Source organism: Saccopteryx bilineata, chromosome 2 (genome assembly GCF_036850765.1).
Source record: "Saccopteryx bilineata isolate mSacBil1 chromosome 2, mSacBil1_pri_phased_curated, whole genome shotgun sequence".
Classification (NCBI taxonomy): Eukaryota; Metazoa; Chordata; class Mammalia; order Chiroptera; family Emballonuridae; genus Saccopteryx; species Saccopteryx bilineata.
Window position 1 is genome coordinate 391,788,273 of NC_089491.1, and position 15,506 is coordinate 391,803,778.

The 15,506-nt window shown below is 48.7% G+C and overlaps 1 protein-coding gene across 1 annotated transcript; it reads right to left on the minus strand.

Moving 5' to 3' along the window:
- Positions 1-484: 484 nt before the first annotated feature.
- Positions 485-15,103, minus strand: TVP23C (trans-golgi network vesicle protein 23 homolog C). The gene is made up of 7 exons (XM_066264314.1): positions 14,963-15,103; positions 10,703-10,785; positions 9,338-9,482; positions 6,300-6,389; positions 5,078-5,209; positions 2,999-3,127; positions 485-1,674 (listed from the first exon to the last, which is right to left on the minus strand). Exons 1-7 carry the CDS (start codon positions 14,972-14,974, stop codon positions 1,648-1,650), a joined length of 618 nt encoding a protein of 205 aa, XP_066120411.1. The 5' UTR covers positions 14,975-15,103; the 3' UTR covers positions 485-1,647.
- Positions 15,104-15,506: the final 403 nt, after the last annotated feature.

Consider the following 15,506-nt stretch of genomic DNA (forward strand, 5'->3'; position numbering starts at 1 on the left):
GCTTCCTATAATCTACGTTTCCCTGAGCAAGTCGTCACCTGATCTGAAGTTCCTTTCGTCACCTCACAAAAACAGGGTTGTTGGCCCTGGCCGGTTGGCTCAGTGGTAGAGTGTCAGCCCAGCATGTGGAAGTCCCGGGTTCAGTCCCTGACCAAGGCACACAGGAGAAGCCCCCATCTGCTTCTCCACCCCTCCACCCCTCCTTCCTCTCTGTCTCTCTCTTCCCCTCCCGCAGCCAAGGCTCCATTGGAGCAAAGCTGGCTGGCCCGGGCACTGAGGATGGCTCTATGGCCTCCACCTCAGGCGTTAGAACGTCTCCAGCCACAACAGAGCAATGCCCCCCAGTGGGCATGCCAGGTGGATCCCAGTCGGGCACATGCGGGAGTCTCTCTGCCTCCCCACTTCTCAGTTCAGAAAAATACAAAAAAACAAACAAAACAGGGTTGTCATGAGGATCAAATGAGAGTGACATGTTGAATCAAAGTGCTTTGTAAACAGTCATTTTATATAAATATAAAGTGATACACCTTCAATGCTGTCACTCTGATAAGACACTTCCTCATTTAAACAAAACACCTTTAAAAAATTTTTAACAATGTATAAATGCATTGAACAAAATAAATTGTTAAGACTCCAACAAAGTTTGCAGTATAGCTACAAGAGAATTTACAGAGGTCTGTTACAGTTTGTAGATTGTTACATATATTGCCTTTTAGGAAAAACCATTAATACAAATGCATGATTTACAATATCCCCACTATAGCAAGAAAAAAAACCAGATTCATAAAATAGTATGTCTTTTAGGCATTTATTATGCCAAGTATTTATATTATTATTCTCACTATGACATAAGAATAATACTCCTTCTGTGGTAAAAGACAGATTTCTTTAGGCCGTGAAGCTCTTCCGGTAAGTTCCAAAGTAAAATCTGACGAGCCTCTCCAGGAAATAAATAGAACAGCAGCAATCTCGTCAACATAAACTACACTAAGGCAGCCCTTCAACATAAACTATGACAGTCACTGTACTAACTGATCCTAAAGTTCATGACTTACTACAAATTTTAAAAATAAATATAGAAACCAGATCACGCCACTGACCCAAATTTGGTTTGTATCTTCCCGCGAACACCTAGCATAAGAAGTTTCACCAGGAACTACACATTAGGTTGTAAAATTAACAATTTTTTCTAACTTATACATAAGCCAAAGTGCTCATTCTTACCATGGACGCAAAACTTTGTTCTGAAAATCATCTACAGAATTAATATATAAACACACGGGGTTTTGAGATAAGATTAAGAACAACTTCATACATCCTCTGGATCGCAATGCGAAGGTCCTCATTACACATGGACATGCACACAGACACTCTCGTCATCGTCAGGCTGCGGCACATGGGGCTACATGGCTGCACACACATGTATGTATGTACACCATGAACCAAATTCTGACAGTGTTTCTGGCAACACCGTATTTCCAAGCCCGAAAGCAAGAAAGAAAATAAAAACTCAATATGAAAATGATTTTCCCTTTTTTACAAGTAAATATTAAAGTGGAACAACAAACCCATGTATTGAGTTCTAACAGGTCCAGAGTCTCTTCAGCCGTTACTCAATGTAACAGAACACACAGGCTCTCTCCCTCTTCAGGAAGCCTGGTCTTCTCCAGTGTTCTGCAAAAGGACAAGAACTCCTTAATAAATTTTTTTTTTTAATTTTTAAAGCTATTTCACTTAACATACTCAACTTCAAAGCACGAAGAACAAATTCCGTATTTGCAGAGCCGGTTACAGGTGAGCTTACATTCAACGGCCCAATGATGTTGAAAACTACAAACTCGCTGGAAAAGCCAATCAATGGGTCCACCCCCCAAAATGTCCGGCGAGACCACCTCATTTTAACAGAGCATCCCCAGGCACCATGTAGGTCCACTAATCCTGCCCACGTTACGTCCGGTTCAGCTTCCATTCCAGCTGGACTCCGCACCCAGCCCCACCTCAGAAACACTGAAAATCCCGAGGGGAGAAAACTCAACACGATCACCGTCAGGTGGACCACAGCGAAGGCATGCGGGGACCGGGCAACACCCCTCAGGAGAATCAAGCCCTGCAGGAACATTCCTCTCTACTTCTTATCCTCTACACAGGAAAGCGTCCAGCAGAGTGGGAGGGACAATGAGTCTCAGAAGAGTGCTGTGCCCCTCACTACAGAGCCCTGAGCATGGCCTCCATCTCCCAGGGCTTCCGTTACCTGAATGCAACCCCTGGGCCGGCAGCACCAGCGGCCCCTGGGAACTCGTCAGACGTGCAGACTGCAACCCACCCAGCCCGACTGCGAAGAGCCCTGGAGGTGTGCCCCAATAATGAGCGTCAGCCCTAGGCGATTCCAATGCAGGCTTACGTCTGAGAACCGCTGTCCCTACAACACTATCTGTCCAGGCTACTGCACAGAAACAAAGACTTAACTGTTTTCCCAAGAGACCGAATCAATAACTGCTTGCCTATGACTATAACTTACCCCGCTGAACACCCTGGTTTCAATATTCATGCTAAGGAACTGCAGTCTAACCTGCATTCTAAAAAAAAATTGAGTACTTTAAAACAATCTTTAATTATATAGCCTTATTTTGTTTGTACTCGTTCTTACTATATAAACCCTAAGACCATATATCATTCTCCAAAACTGCCAGAGCCACCAGAACTCATGGAAAGCAACCAAACTTAAGGTCATTTTTTTTAAAATAAATCATTATCAATGATTATCTCTCTGGTTTTAAAATGATTTCAGGACACTGACAATACATTTGTGGAATGTCCTAAAAGTCTCCCAAAAGTAATTAAATTAACTTTATCATCATCATCATCTCATATCTAAATAAACACGTGCCTTAAAAAAACTTCAAGTAGTTCATAAAAAGTAAGCCCTACAAGAGTCAGGAATCACTGCATTAGTCCCTGACCACATCCGATTTTCCCCTCACATCCAGAGTGCACTCACCTGTCTCAAAAACTGCTTTCCAAGATAAGACGTCGCCATGCTGGTTAAATTCTTCCTGCTGCCCACCTTGCACCTGATGTAGCCGTAGAGGTTGGCACCCTGGAGCACCACCCCCATGGTGACCACCGCCTGGGGAAGGGGAGAAGAATCCGTGATTCCTGGATGAAAACTGACTGCGCTCTCCCTGCACCACGCACAAGACACGCGTGAGACACGCACGAGACACGCGTGAGACACGCATGAGTGTCCTGGGGAAGAGAAGGAACAGGAAGCCCTGCAGAGCAGGGTTGTGCCGCCAGACCCATCACTCCCAACGTGGGCTCCGCTCCGGGCGCTCCATCCCCCACCAGCCAGTACTCCTTAAACACACGGCTCCGTGCCAGGCACCACGCTGCCCCTGGGAATGCCCTGGGGGAGGGGGCACGCTCTCTATTCTCCATGGGTCTGTGCGTCAAGATGTAAAAAATGTAAATGAGACTCGAAGAAGCGCATATACGATTGATCCCTTTAAGAATTAGAAAGCAATGGTCAAGACCAGATCCAGCTGGATAAACTGGGAGCACACGGAGCGACCAAGTCGCTCCACACTAAAAGCAGTCTCGACTGGCTTCTCAGCGGAAAGCCGGCCTCCAGGCAGCTGCTCCAGAGTCGGCTGTGACAGGCGGGGCGGGGCCAGCGGAGTCTGTGACAGGCGGGGCGGGGCCAGCGGAGTCTGTGACAGGCGGGGGCGGGGCCAGCGGAGCACTGGGAGGACACACACCCTGGCAGTGTTTCCTTCCTGGCAGCCACGTCCGGACCCTACAGGGGACCCCCAACATCACTGAGGAGTAAGAATGAGCCACTAAGCCCACTTTAAATATTAAGGAAATAAAGTTAATCAGGACAATGTAAGGGGACCACATGATTAAATGTCCTAGAAAGGCTTGGCAGTTTTCCTGCAGAGGCCAGACAACCATGGTGGGCTCCGGGGGCCCTGTGGTCACCGCTGCAGACACGCAGCCCTGCCAGTCCAGTCTCACAGCGGCCAGAGACAACATGCAAACGAACAGCCAGGCTGCCTTCTAATACAACCCCACAGAAACCAGGGCAGGCTGCCTCTGGCCTGCAGGCCAGGGTCTGCCAACCGGTTCTTGAAAAAACAACTCGCCTGACCAGGCGGTGGCGCAGTGGATAGAGCGTCGGATTGGGATGTGGAGGACCCAGGCTCGAGACCCCGAGGTCGCCAACTTGAGCACGGGCTAATCTGGTTTGAGCAAAGCTCACCAGCTTGGACTCAAGGTCGCTGGCTCCAGCAAGGGGTTACTCGGTCTGCTGAAGGCCCACGGTCAAGGCACATATGAGAAAGCAATCAATGAACAACTAAGGTGTCACAACGAAAAACTGATGTTTGATGCTTCTCATCTCTCTCTGTTCCTGTCTGTCTGTCCCTGTCTATCCCTCTCTCTGACTCTGTCTCTGTAAAAAAAAAAAAAAAAAGAAAAATCTCGTCAACTCATCTGCTATTCAAAGGATTACCTGAGAAACGATTATATCTTTAAAAAGCAAGATGGTCAAACAGAACATCTTTTTCTGGCCCGTTGGCTCAGTGAATAGAACATCAACCTGGTGTATGGATATCCGGCTTCAATTTCTGGTCAGGGCACACAGGAGAAGTGACCGTCTGCTTCTCTCCCCTCCCCTTCTTCTCCTTCCTCCTCTCCCACAGCCAGTGGCTTGATTGATTCAAACATGGCGCAGGGCGCTAAGGATAACTCAGTAGGTCTAGCGCAGTCTTTTCAAAAGATCACTGTGTTAGTTCCGAACGAAGCTAAACACGTGTGTCTGGAGCTTACTGAACACTCTCATCCAACAAGATGATGACGTGATACATACGGTAACCTCTGCACAAGGTGGGTTAAATTAAAACTGTGCGAGGCCCCCGGAGAACTGGTGAAATGGGGTCTTTAACGGGACTCCATTCGCCAATACGTCAGTGCAGAGTTGGGAAGTAAACTTGGGGAAACACACGATCAAGCTTCCTGTCCAAGGTCAACAGGACGGCCGCCCCCGCGTCCCCTGTCCTCCTGCAGCCACACTCACCAGCCACTTCACTCGGAAGGAGAAGAGGGCGCTGAAGGCAAACACCACCCAGAGCACGGGGCAGGCGATGAGTCCCAGCCAGAAGATTCTCGACTCAGCCTCCGACATGGTCTTGCTCTCTTGAGCAGACGCCTATAAAAGTGTACACACTTCACAACCAATGCTTTGCGATATTTATCAGTTAAGAAGATCACCATTTTTGATGACAATACCTTACCCTCAAATTCAAAATAAGTGAAGACAGACAACCCAAGTTCTAAGTTAGAACCCCCCTCCCCCCGCCAATAAAAGAGGTGAGTGGACCTACCACTATTGTCATTTTAGGCACTGGTTTTAATAGACTTTGTTTTAAATCAAGAATTCTGCATTTTCAGGACAGAGTTTAAGAATGGTCTCTGATAGGTTTCTATTAAATTCCTCTTCTATTTATACTGTCTATTCATAAGGAAGCTTAAAATGATACCCTCTCAGGTGAGAATCATGGCCATCGTCATCCTAAAAGGTCAAGTCAGAGTCCAGAGAAAGAAGTAGAATTAAAGGATTCTTAACAATATCTTAGCAAAACCCAGGAATTTAAAATGGTGCCGAGTTGTTAAAACATAGTTTATAAATAAAGAAACAGGCCCACTGAGCGTACTGCTGCTCTCTGAGAAGCACCTGTCAAGGGTCTTCCGAGCAGAAGCAGCAATTCCACTAGCACTGCCTGCGAGAACTTGTCCTCTGCCCCCAAACTGATTTCCACAGGGAAACAATGCTCACTACGGGCGGGCAGGCCAAACCCAAAGCAGACACTGGTGCGACTTAAAGAACAGACTGCTCTGATCAATTCCGATTTTCTACCCAGCCGCAATCTTTCTCTTTCCTGCCCACCAATGGAAAGACCGTGGGAGCAGGGACAGAGCAAGGTATGAAATTGGTTATTCCAGGCGAGGCCACAGAAAGAGACCCGTTATCACCACCAGCCGCCAGCAGGCGGCTCGGCACATGGATGAGCTCTGACCCAGGGTCCACTCCCGGGGGGGTCTCTGCAGCGCTCACATCGTCTGGTCTCCGCTGGCCAGAAACACGTCACTGGTTCTAGAAGGCCGTCTGGTTCAGTGCTGATATGCCAAATGAGCTGGGGTGGTACTTTTAATCCTGAATACTTCATCCATACATATTCAAGTGGAATCTGCACGTAACGGATTGAATGACGCTCAGAAGAGGGGCCGGAGGAGCTTACCTTCCTGGACTCGAACACCCAGTGGCTCTTCCCATCCTCATCGATGTGATTCCACCAGCGCAGGCCGACCATCAGTCTACCGGTGACATTCTGGGAAAGAGAAATACATACACACACATTTTAAAGATCTACCAAGAGGTCACAAACAAAACAGCATCAGCTTTACCTCCCTAATACTCCACCAAAGACCTATATGTAACAGGCCTGGACAAAATGGCGGCAGCAGGACCTGCAGGGGGAGGTGACAGGGTGAGTACATCCGTGAACATCACCCTCCTCTTTTCCCTCAGGAACTCTTGTCCTTTCTCCAGTTCCCTAAAGTGTCCCTCAATCCCTGCTCTCAGCTCCTGTGACCCAGTTTTCCTCCGTGTCCTGACTCTAGCCATATACGCTTTATGACTGTGTATCTCTAAAAATGGTGGTTATGCACTAAATGCTTATGTCCCCCCCCCAAATGTGTATGTTGAAACTCTGACCCCCACCATGTGATACGAGATGATTAGGATTAGATGAGGTCATAAGGGTGGAGCCCTCATAAATGGGATCAGTGCCATTACAAGAATAAAGAGAGAGCTTCCCACCTCTCTCTGCTCTCCACCACGTGAGGGTACAAGCAGGTCGGCCATCTGCAACAGGCAAGAGGGTCCTCACCAGAAGCCAACCATGCTGTCACCCTGGCCTGAGATTTCCAGCCTCCAGAACTTGGGAAATAAATCCCTGCAGTTTATAAGCCACAGTCTATGGTACTGTCACCGCAGCCCAAACTAAGACAATGGTTACAGGGACTGCCCTTCACTCAGTACCTCAAACGCACAAAGTTCTTCTCCTCTTATGAACATCAAACATTGCTTGGCTAACTTTCCTGATGCTTATTCACGCAACAGATACCTAGCGAGCATGTCATAAAACGGTGGTAACAGTTACACTCGTCCTCAGGGAGCTTCCAGTATAGTGGAGAAGGGAGGCATGTCGACCAGTGTCCACCTGTACCGTTACCAAACGCGGTAGGTGCTGTGAGGCAGGAGGGCGGGGTGCCGTAAGGGTCCAACAGGAAAATATGATCTCGTCAAGAACCAGAAAATGTCTCTCTGGGGAATCAACATTTGGACTGAAATTTAAAGGACCAGTAGGAATCAGTAACGCAGGGGACCTTTGATCAGTGGTGTCCACGAACAGAGTTCAGGGATTCTGAGAACGTGGATGAGGAAAAGGCGTCTTTTCATCTCTTCTTTGAAGAACTGTATTGAGATTCCTAGTAATTATGGCACATCTCTGAAACTCTGCCTAGGTTTGCAACCCTGCCTACCCCTTTCCCAAGTTCATTCAGTAATTTCCCTGTCTTGACTTTGTAATTGTGCTTTCTAGAGCAATTGTTTGGATATCTGTAAATAATTGTGCCACAAGTAAAAGGGTGACATTTTTTAAGCCCTCATTTAAAAAAACAAACAAAAAACAGCTTATCAGAAAATACATTTTTTGGCCACATGTTTTAAAACCCCAAACCCAGAGGGATTTAATTCTACGAATTTGGGAGAGCTGACTGAAGTCCACGGCTGAACAGAAATGACATCAGCCACAGAAAGCATTCCTGTAGACAAACTGTGACCAGGATGCGGGCAACACTCAGAGCCTAAAGCAACAGAGGAAATTCAGAGAAAAACAAGCCAAAGAGGACCAGACAAAAGGAAGCCTAAAGCAAAGAGACCTCTGTAAGCTTCCTCCTCAGCAGTGTGTGGTCTGGAAGCTGGCCACTGCGAAGCCAACCCCTTCTGATATCTGTATCAATCCAGAGACATAACCGTGGCTCGGCTGGTGGGTGTGAACGAACTGTAACCTCTTACTGGTCTTTGTAGCGATACGCGTGTCTCCGAAGTTCCAAACTAGCCTTTGTTTTCTTTTCTTTTCTTTGATTCCCCCCCCCCCATTTTACTATGAAAACATCCAAACACACAGAAGAGTCTAGTTTTACAGTGAACACCTATCTGCCTACCACCTAGCGTCTACAGCTAATATGCTAAGTACCCTCATCCCACTGTCCACCTCTCTGCCCATCCACCTCTCAATTCATCCTTGCCGTCGAGTGTGAAATCATTTCTTACAGCCCCTTCTGTCCCCTACAACACTGTTTTCTCGGTTTCAGCCCTGACTGAAATGGGCTAGAGCAGGGGTCGGGAAACTTTTTGGCTGGGAGAGCCATGAATGCCACATATTTTAAAATATAAATATAATTCCGTGAGAGCCATACAATGACCCATGTAGGTTAGGCATTATCCAATAAAAATTTGGTGTTGTCCCGGAGGACAGCTGTGATTGGCTCCAGCCACCCGCAACCATGAACATGAGCGGTAGGAAATGAATGGATTGTAATACATGAGAATATTTTACATTTTTAACGTTTATTTTTTTTTTTATTAAAGATTTGTCTGCGAGCCAGATGCAGCCATCAAAAGAGCCACATCTGGCTCGTGAGCCATAGGTTTCCAACCCCTGGGCTAGAACACTCTCCGTTGTGGGGAGCCATCCAATCCGGGGATCTTAAGGTACTTACTAGCAACACCCCCAGCCTCTACCCACTAGATCTTTCAAATAGCACACTTCCCCCACCCCACCTCAGTTGTCTTCAGACACTGACATACATGCCCTGGGGGGGGGTGAGAAGTACTGCCCTCGAGCCTTCACAGTGGATACTGCTGTAGTGTCTGTGAACAAACTCTCTCGGGGTCTTATCTAGAAATCCGCACAGCACACTGAAGCAAGCCCAGTGAACTGGATCAGAAGTGTCGCGGGCTCTGTGGCCACCGGCCACACTTCTGTGTTGAGTGTGAAAGCCCGCGGAGGCTGGCGGAAGGGACAGGCAAGCGGGTGGCGTCAGAACCCACACAGGATCTGAGAGAGCTCGCACTTACACCCAGAGGAGGCCTAAGGTCACAGAAGGATTCGTTAACACCAATCCAAAATGCTAAGATTTTTTTTTTCTGTCCATACATCATTTAATCTCACATTAAATGGTTTCAAAAAATAAAAACCATCAAACCTACCTTGACTGCCCAGAAGTCACATGACAGCAACAACATAATCGTCACCATGCAGGCAATGAAGCTTCTGCTGAACAGCTCACAGAGGAGGTAGACTACAATTGCACTGACTCGGAAGAACAAATGGAAAAAGGACGCCACTGGGTGTCTGAAAACCGAAAGGTAACAAAAGAAACATGGTTACATTTTAGACGGGGCTGCCCACGTGAATGAGAGACACTCCGGCCACAGTGTCACCATGCAGGTTTGGTCAAAACAAAAGGACCAAAATAGGACCAAAAGGACCAGAAATAGAGACACCTGTCTCCTGCATCTCTATTTCCGTAAGTCCCACTACCTGAGTAAGCCATGCTGTTGCGGCAGATACACAATGGAAACAAACTACCCTACTGAGTATAAACTTGCACAGAATATATATGAAGAAACTTTAACCAAGCTTGGGGAAATATAGGTCATACCCTCAGGACTGAATCCTATTTTCCTATGTCTAAAAACCATACAAAAAAATTTACTAGGCCCTCAGAAATCACTTCAGGTAATAAGACAAAGTAACCATTAGGAAGAGCTGTTTCTTTTTTAACAGCTTTATTGAGATACAATCTATATACCATACAATTCACCCATTTAAAGTCTATAATCCAGTGGTGGTGGTTGTTTTCTAATATAGTCACAGAGTTGAACAACCATCAGCACAATCCATTTTAGAACTTTCTCATCAGCTCAAAGGACACCTGTGCCCACTGGAGTCACTGCCCATTCACCCCACCACCCCACCCTTTCTCCAGCCCTCGGCAACCATTCATGTACCTTTTGTCTCTACAGATCTGCCCCGTCTGGCCATTTCACATAAATGAAACTGTACAGCAAGTGGCCTCCTGTGACTGGCATCTCTCAGTATAACGTTTTCAAGGCTCGGGTAGAGTTTGATTTCATTAAGTGAATTTCTTCAGACAGAACGAAATTTGGGATAGAAACGTCTGGCTTGATATTTTCAGGTCAGTTTATACAAGAGATGCAGTTCTGAAACTTGCACCATAAAGCACAGTGCCCTCCTGCGTCTAGGGAAACAGTCTAAAGAAACGGTGCGCTCCTAGTACCCAGGAGCTAGAATGAACACACTAGTGTTCACATAACTGGGTCTGCAGACCCGAAAACAGAGCGGGAAGTGAAATTCCACACGGCAGCTGCTGGCAAAGAAAATCTGAAGTATCATCTCTGTCCCCGACTAAAGACCCCACCAGGGTCAGACAACAGTCACAAGGATGCCACCATCACTCTGCCTGGAGTCCCGTCCCTTGGCACCAGGCTACAGACAGAGCAGCAGCGGTCACTGACACACAACTCTTAAAAGTTACCTTCCCCTCATACCTGATTTTCGATTTCTTAGGTCTGTTCGCCGTTTCCTCTTCGGCATCAAACAGTGCGACATCCTCAGCATCATCATTACTGTCCTAACGAGACAATGAAATATCCATGAGGCAAAATGAATTCAGCACATGCGTGCCGACAACACGCGAGGCAGCACGCCGGTCAGAATGGAAGACAAGATCAAGACATGGTCAGAGCCATTTGGGAGTCCACAACCCAGGAAGACGGTTCCTTCATCCCCACCCCAACCAACTGGTGAAACCCCCCAGGGAATCGAAGTCCCTGCTGTCTCCACACACCTCCCAAGCTGTGGAGCCTGTGAGAAAACCACCCAGGTGCTGATAACGTTCCTGCAAAGTCAGAGACCCTGCGACTATCGGGGAGAAACGCAATTATTTTTGACTCCTTCACAGAATCATCTGACTTACATTCACATCTCCGACTGCTCAAAATTCTTTCTCTTTTTTTTTTTTTTTTGTATTTTTCTGAAGCTGGAAACGGGGAGAGACAGTCAGACAAACTCCCGCATGCGCCCGACCGGGGTCCACCCGGCACGCCCACCAGGGGTGATGCTCTGCCCACCAGGGGGCGATGCTCTGCCCCTCCGGGGCGTCGCTGTGCTGCGACCAGAGCCACTCTAGCTCCTGGGGCAGAGGCCAAGGAGCCATCCCCAGCGCCTGGGCCATCTTTGCTCCAATGGAGCCTTGGCTGCAGGAGGGGAAGAGAGAGACAGAGAGGAAGGAGGAGGGGGTGGAGAAGCAAATGGGCGCTTCTCCTATGTGCCCTGGCCGGTAATCGAACCCAGGTCCCCCGCACGCCAGGCCAACGCTCTACCGCTGAGCCAACCGGCCAGGGCCCTCTTTCTCTTTTTATCCAAAGCAAAACCGACTATTTGTGTACAGAATCACTTCTGTTCCTGCCTTCTCAGGAGACATGTTTCATCAATGTTCCCCTATTTACACTTTATCTTCAAAGCTTTCTATTGGATCGTTTTAATCAGCACATCAACTTCTTCAACTGTCCTTTAGAGCAGCGGTCCCCAACCTTTTTTGGACCACGGACCGGCTTAATGTCAGAAAATATTTTCACAGACCAGCCTTTAGGGTGGGATGGATAAATGTATCACGTGACCGAGACAAGCATCAAGAGTGAGTCTTAGACAGATGTAACAGAGGGAATGCGGTCATTTTTTAAAAATAAAACACCATTCAGACTTAAATATAAGTAAAATGGAAATAATGTAAGTTATTTATTCTTTCTCTGCGGACCGGTATCAAATGGCCCATGGACCGATACCGGTCCGCGGCCCGGGGGTTGGGGACCACTGCCTAGAGCATGAAAAAAAAAATTTTTTTTTTAAAGCCCTGATCCTGAATCTCTCCTGTTTTCTACTTTCGTTCCCACTGTGTTCCTTCCTTTCACAACTAAGAGCGGTTCACATTTCAACTCACTGCAATTCACCTTCAGTCTCAACCACAGTAAACCTGCTCTTTATAGCAGGGGTCCCCAAACTTTTTACACAAGGGCCAGTTCACTGTCTCTCAGACCGTTGGAGGGCCGGACTATAAAAAAAAACTATGAACAAATCCCCATGCACACTGCACATATCTTATTTTACAGTAAAAAAACAAAATGGGAACAAATACAATATTTAAAAAGAAGAACAAGTAAATTTAAATCAACAAACTGACCAGTATTTCAATGGGAACTATGGGCCTGCTTTTGACTAATGAGATGGTCAATGTGCTCCTCTCACTGACTACCAATGAAAGAGGTGCCCCTTCCGGAAGTGCAACAGGGGGGCCGAATAAATGGCCTCAGGGGACCGCATGCGGCCCCGTGCCATAGTTTGGGGACCCCTGCTTTATAGCTTCACAGGTGCCAGCCACTCATCGGCCTCCCTGCTGTTTCTAGCCACATGCTCAGCTCTACCCCAGCCTCTCATTATCCCTTATCGTACCATGTGCCTTCCCAAATTTTTCTCTGGTGCCCCTACAAGTACAGGAGAAAACTAACCTTCCTCACACATAGCATAGGAGATCTCATAATCTGATCCCCCTACTTCCTTCTGGCCGCTCTCCCAACAGACATTCCAGCAATAGTTACTGCACGTTCTGCAAACACCACAGTCTCTCTCCTCCCTCTGCCTTCCACGTTTTCTTTACCCAGAAAGCTCTTCCCTTCCCCATCCATTCCCTACGGAGTCTCACCATTAAGCAAACACCAAATCATCTTTCAAATTTCAGCTCACATACTGAATTGGCGGAGAAACTTTCCCTGCAGTTGAACAAATCTCAGGATATTCTAACTACAAGACTACCCCCACCTCCATCACTCTAAGCTACCGGAAGGCAAGGTCTGTCGTGGCTCTGTAGTAAGTCCTAGTGTCTCGTGGAGCATCAGGCCAGGTAATATAGTATTTGTTAAAGTAGCAGCGAACACAAAGAAGTCAGTCACTGGCAATACATGGCAGACTGTGATCGGCACCAGGAAAAATGTCAGTGCAGACGGGAGCACAGGGAAGAGGCTCCGGGGAAGCTTCCTGGAGGCGAGTTCATCGGCTGGGCCCTGACAGAACAAGTAGGCCTCCTGCTCATGCTAGTCCCTTGCCTAGGTGTATTTTCAAAGGTACAGAAGTGAGAACACACAAAGTATTGTATGTATGAGGACGTGACAGACAGAAGGATGTAGCTACTCAAGCTTAGAAAGGTAAAACAGATTCAGATCTAGAAGACCAATGGTTCTCAACCTCGGCTACAGGCTGGAATTACCTGGGGTGCTTCTAAACAAACAAACAAACAGACACCTGGGTCCCACTCTCAGGTTCCGATGTAATTAACCTGGGGCGTGGTCTGAGCCTCTGGATTTTTCAAAGCTCTCTAGCTCAGTGTTTTTCAACCACCTGTCTGCAGATCAGTCCAAAAACGCCACCCCACAACTGTATGAAGATTACAAACCCAATGACCTGAGTCAAATTCACTTAACGTCCAGGGTCATCTCTGCCTTAGAGGTCCCCAAAGTAATTCTCCTATTTTCACCAGTCCCCAAGTGTAAAAAGGTTGATCAACACTGTTCTAAATAATAATCATGTGCAGCCAAGATTGAAATCTACTGTGTGATGTTACATTAATGAAACACTGAGGCCTTCAGCTCTGGATCCAAAGAGTCCAATCTCCATCCAGCAGCGAAGGTGACCTTTCCACATTAGGTCATATCATCCCCTACTTAAAACCCACCGCACTTTGGCTGAAAAACAGACTCCTGTCCTGACATATCACCACTGGGCCCCTGCCCACCTCTAAGTCCATCTCAGGCCATCTCCCCTCCATCCCTCACCTCCATTAACTGTGCTTTAAACTTTGCTAGAACCAATAATGCCTCCTCTTATTCCTCCAAAGAAGTCCAACTTCTAATCCCTGGATCTTATGAATGTGTCAATTTACCAGGCCCTCCCCCCCAAAAAATTGTAGGGCTGACTAAATTAAGGATCTTGAGATGGGGAGATCATCCAGGTGGCCCCAAAGATGTAATTACAGTGGTCCTTACAAGAGAACCCCAGAAGGGCCAGGAACGGGGAGGAGCTAATGGAAGCAGAGGCCATAAAGATGAAAACCGACAAGTGGCCACGGTGTTTCTGACGGGTCATCAGGGGCCTCAGGAACAGCAGCTTCGGTACCGAGGGCCTAGAACAGTGCCTGGGCCATAGTCATCCCTCCAATAAGAAAAAAACAAACAAAAAAACAAAAACCCTATGATAATCTAAGTCCAAGTGCACTTTACAGTAGTAAATTTTTGTTTTTAAAAAAGAGATTAAGTTATTTTTACTATTGTCTGGTGTGTAAACTTGCGGGCTGTAATTCAAGTCATGAACCACCATGCCCTGCGGTAAACTCGAACGCGGACCCCGGAGGCTCCTGCGTCGCGTCCCTGCAGGATGGCGGACCCCCGGGGGGACAGGCTACTGCCCTCGCGCTCGCCCGTCCACGCGGCCACAGCCGGGAGCCAGCGCGACGTCACACGGGGCGCCTCTGCGATCCCGCTCCCGGAACCGGTTCCGCCTGGGCGCCACCAGAGTCTCCGGCCAGATCCACCGGATCTTCGCGGCGTCCACCCCGCTCCGCCTCGGGCTCGGGCAGCACAGCGGCCCCGGGACGGTCCACTCGCGCCCCACCCGCCTTCCAGGCCGAGCCTCCCTATCCTCCCGGAGCCGAGCCCGCACCCCCGCAGCCCCACAGCCCGCGCCACGGCCCCGCACCTCACCTGCTGCAACATGACGGTCCTGCGCCAGCTGCACTTCCGGGAGCACGTCAGCACGGCCGCCGCCCGCGGGGCCTGGAACTGACGCGGCTCGGTCACCGGAGCCCGGGCGGAGCCAAGGACAAGCGCCCCCTTGTTCCGACTTCCGCTTCTAGGCGCCAGCACGGGCGGAGCAAATACGGGGCGGGATGAGCGTGTGGGTGGGGCTACTGTGTAGTCCAGGCAACGTGGAGTTGGGGCGGGGCGAGCGTGTGGGCGGGGCGACTGTGTAGTGCGGCCCATGTGGGAACTGGGGCGGGGCGAGCGTGTGGGCGGAACTACTGAGTAGTCCGGGATTGTAACCGGGGCTTGTGACTGACATCTGGGAGTAGCCTGGGTAATGTGAGGAATGGGGCGGGGCGAGCGTGTGGGCGGGGCGACTGTGTAGTCCGGGACATGTGTGGACTGGGCCGGTGTGTGGGTGGGCGGGGCGAGCGTGTGGGCGGGGCGATGCCTCGTCTGATCTGTGTGCAGAGTGGGCGGGGCGGGGCGGGGCCACCCGGGATTC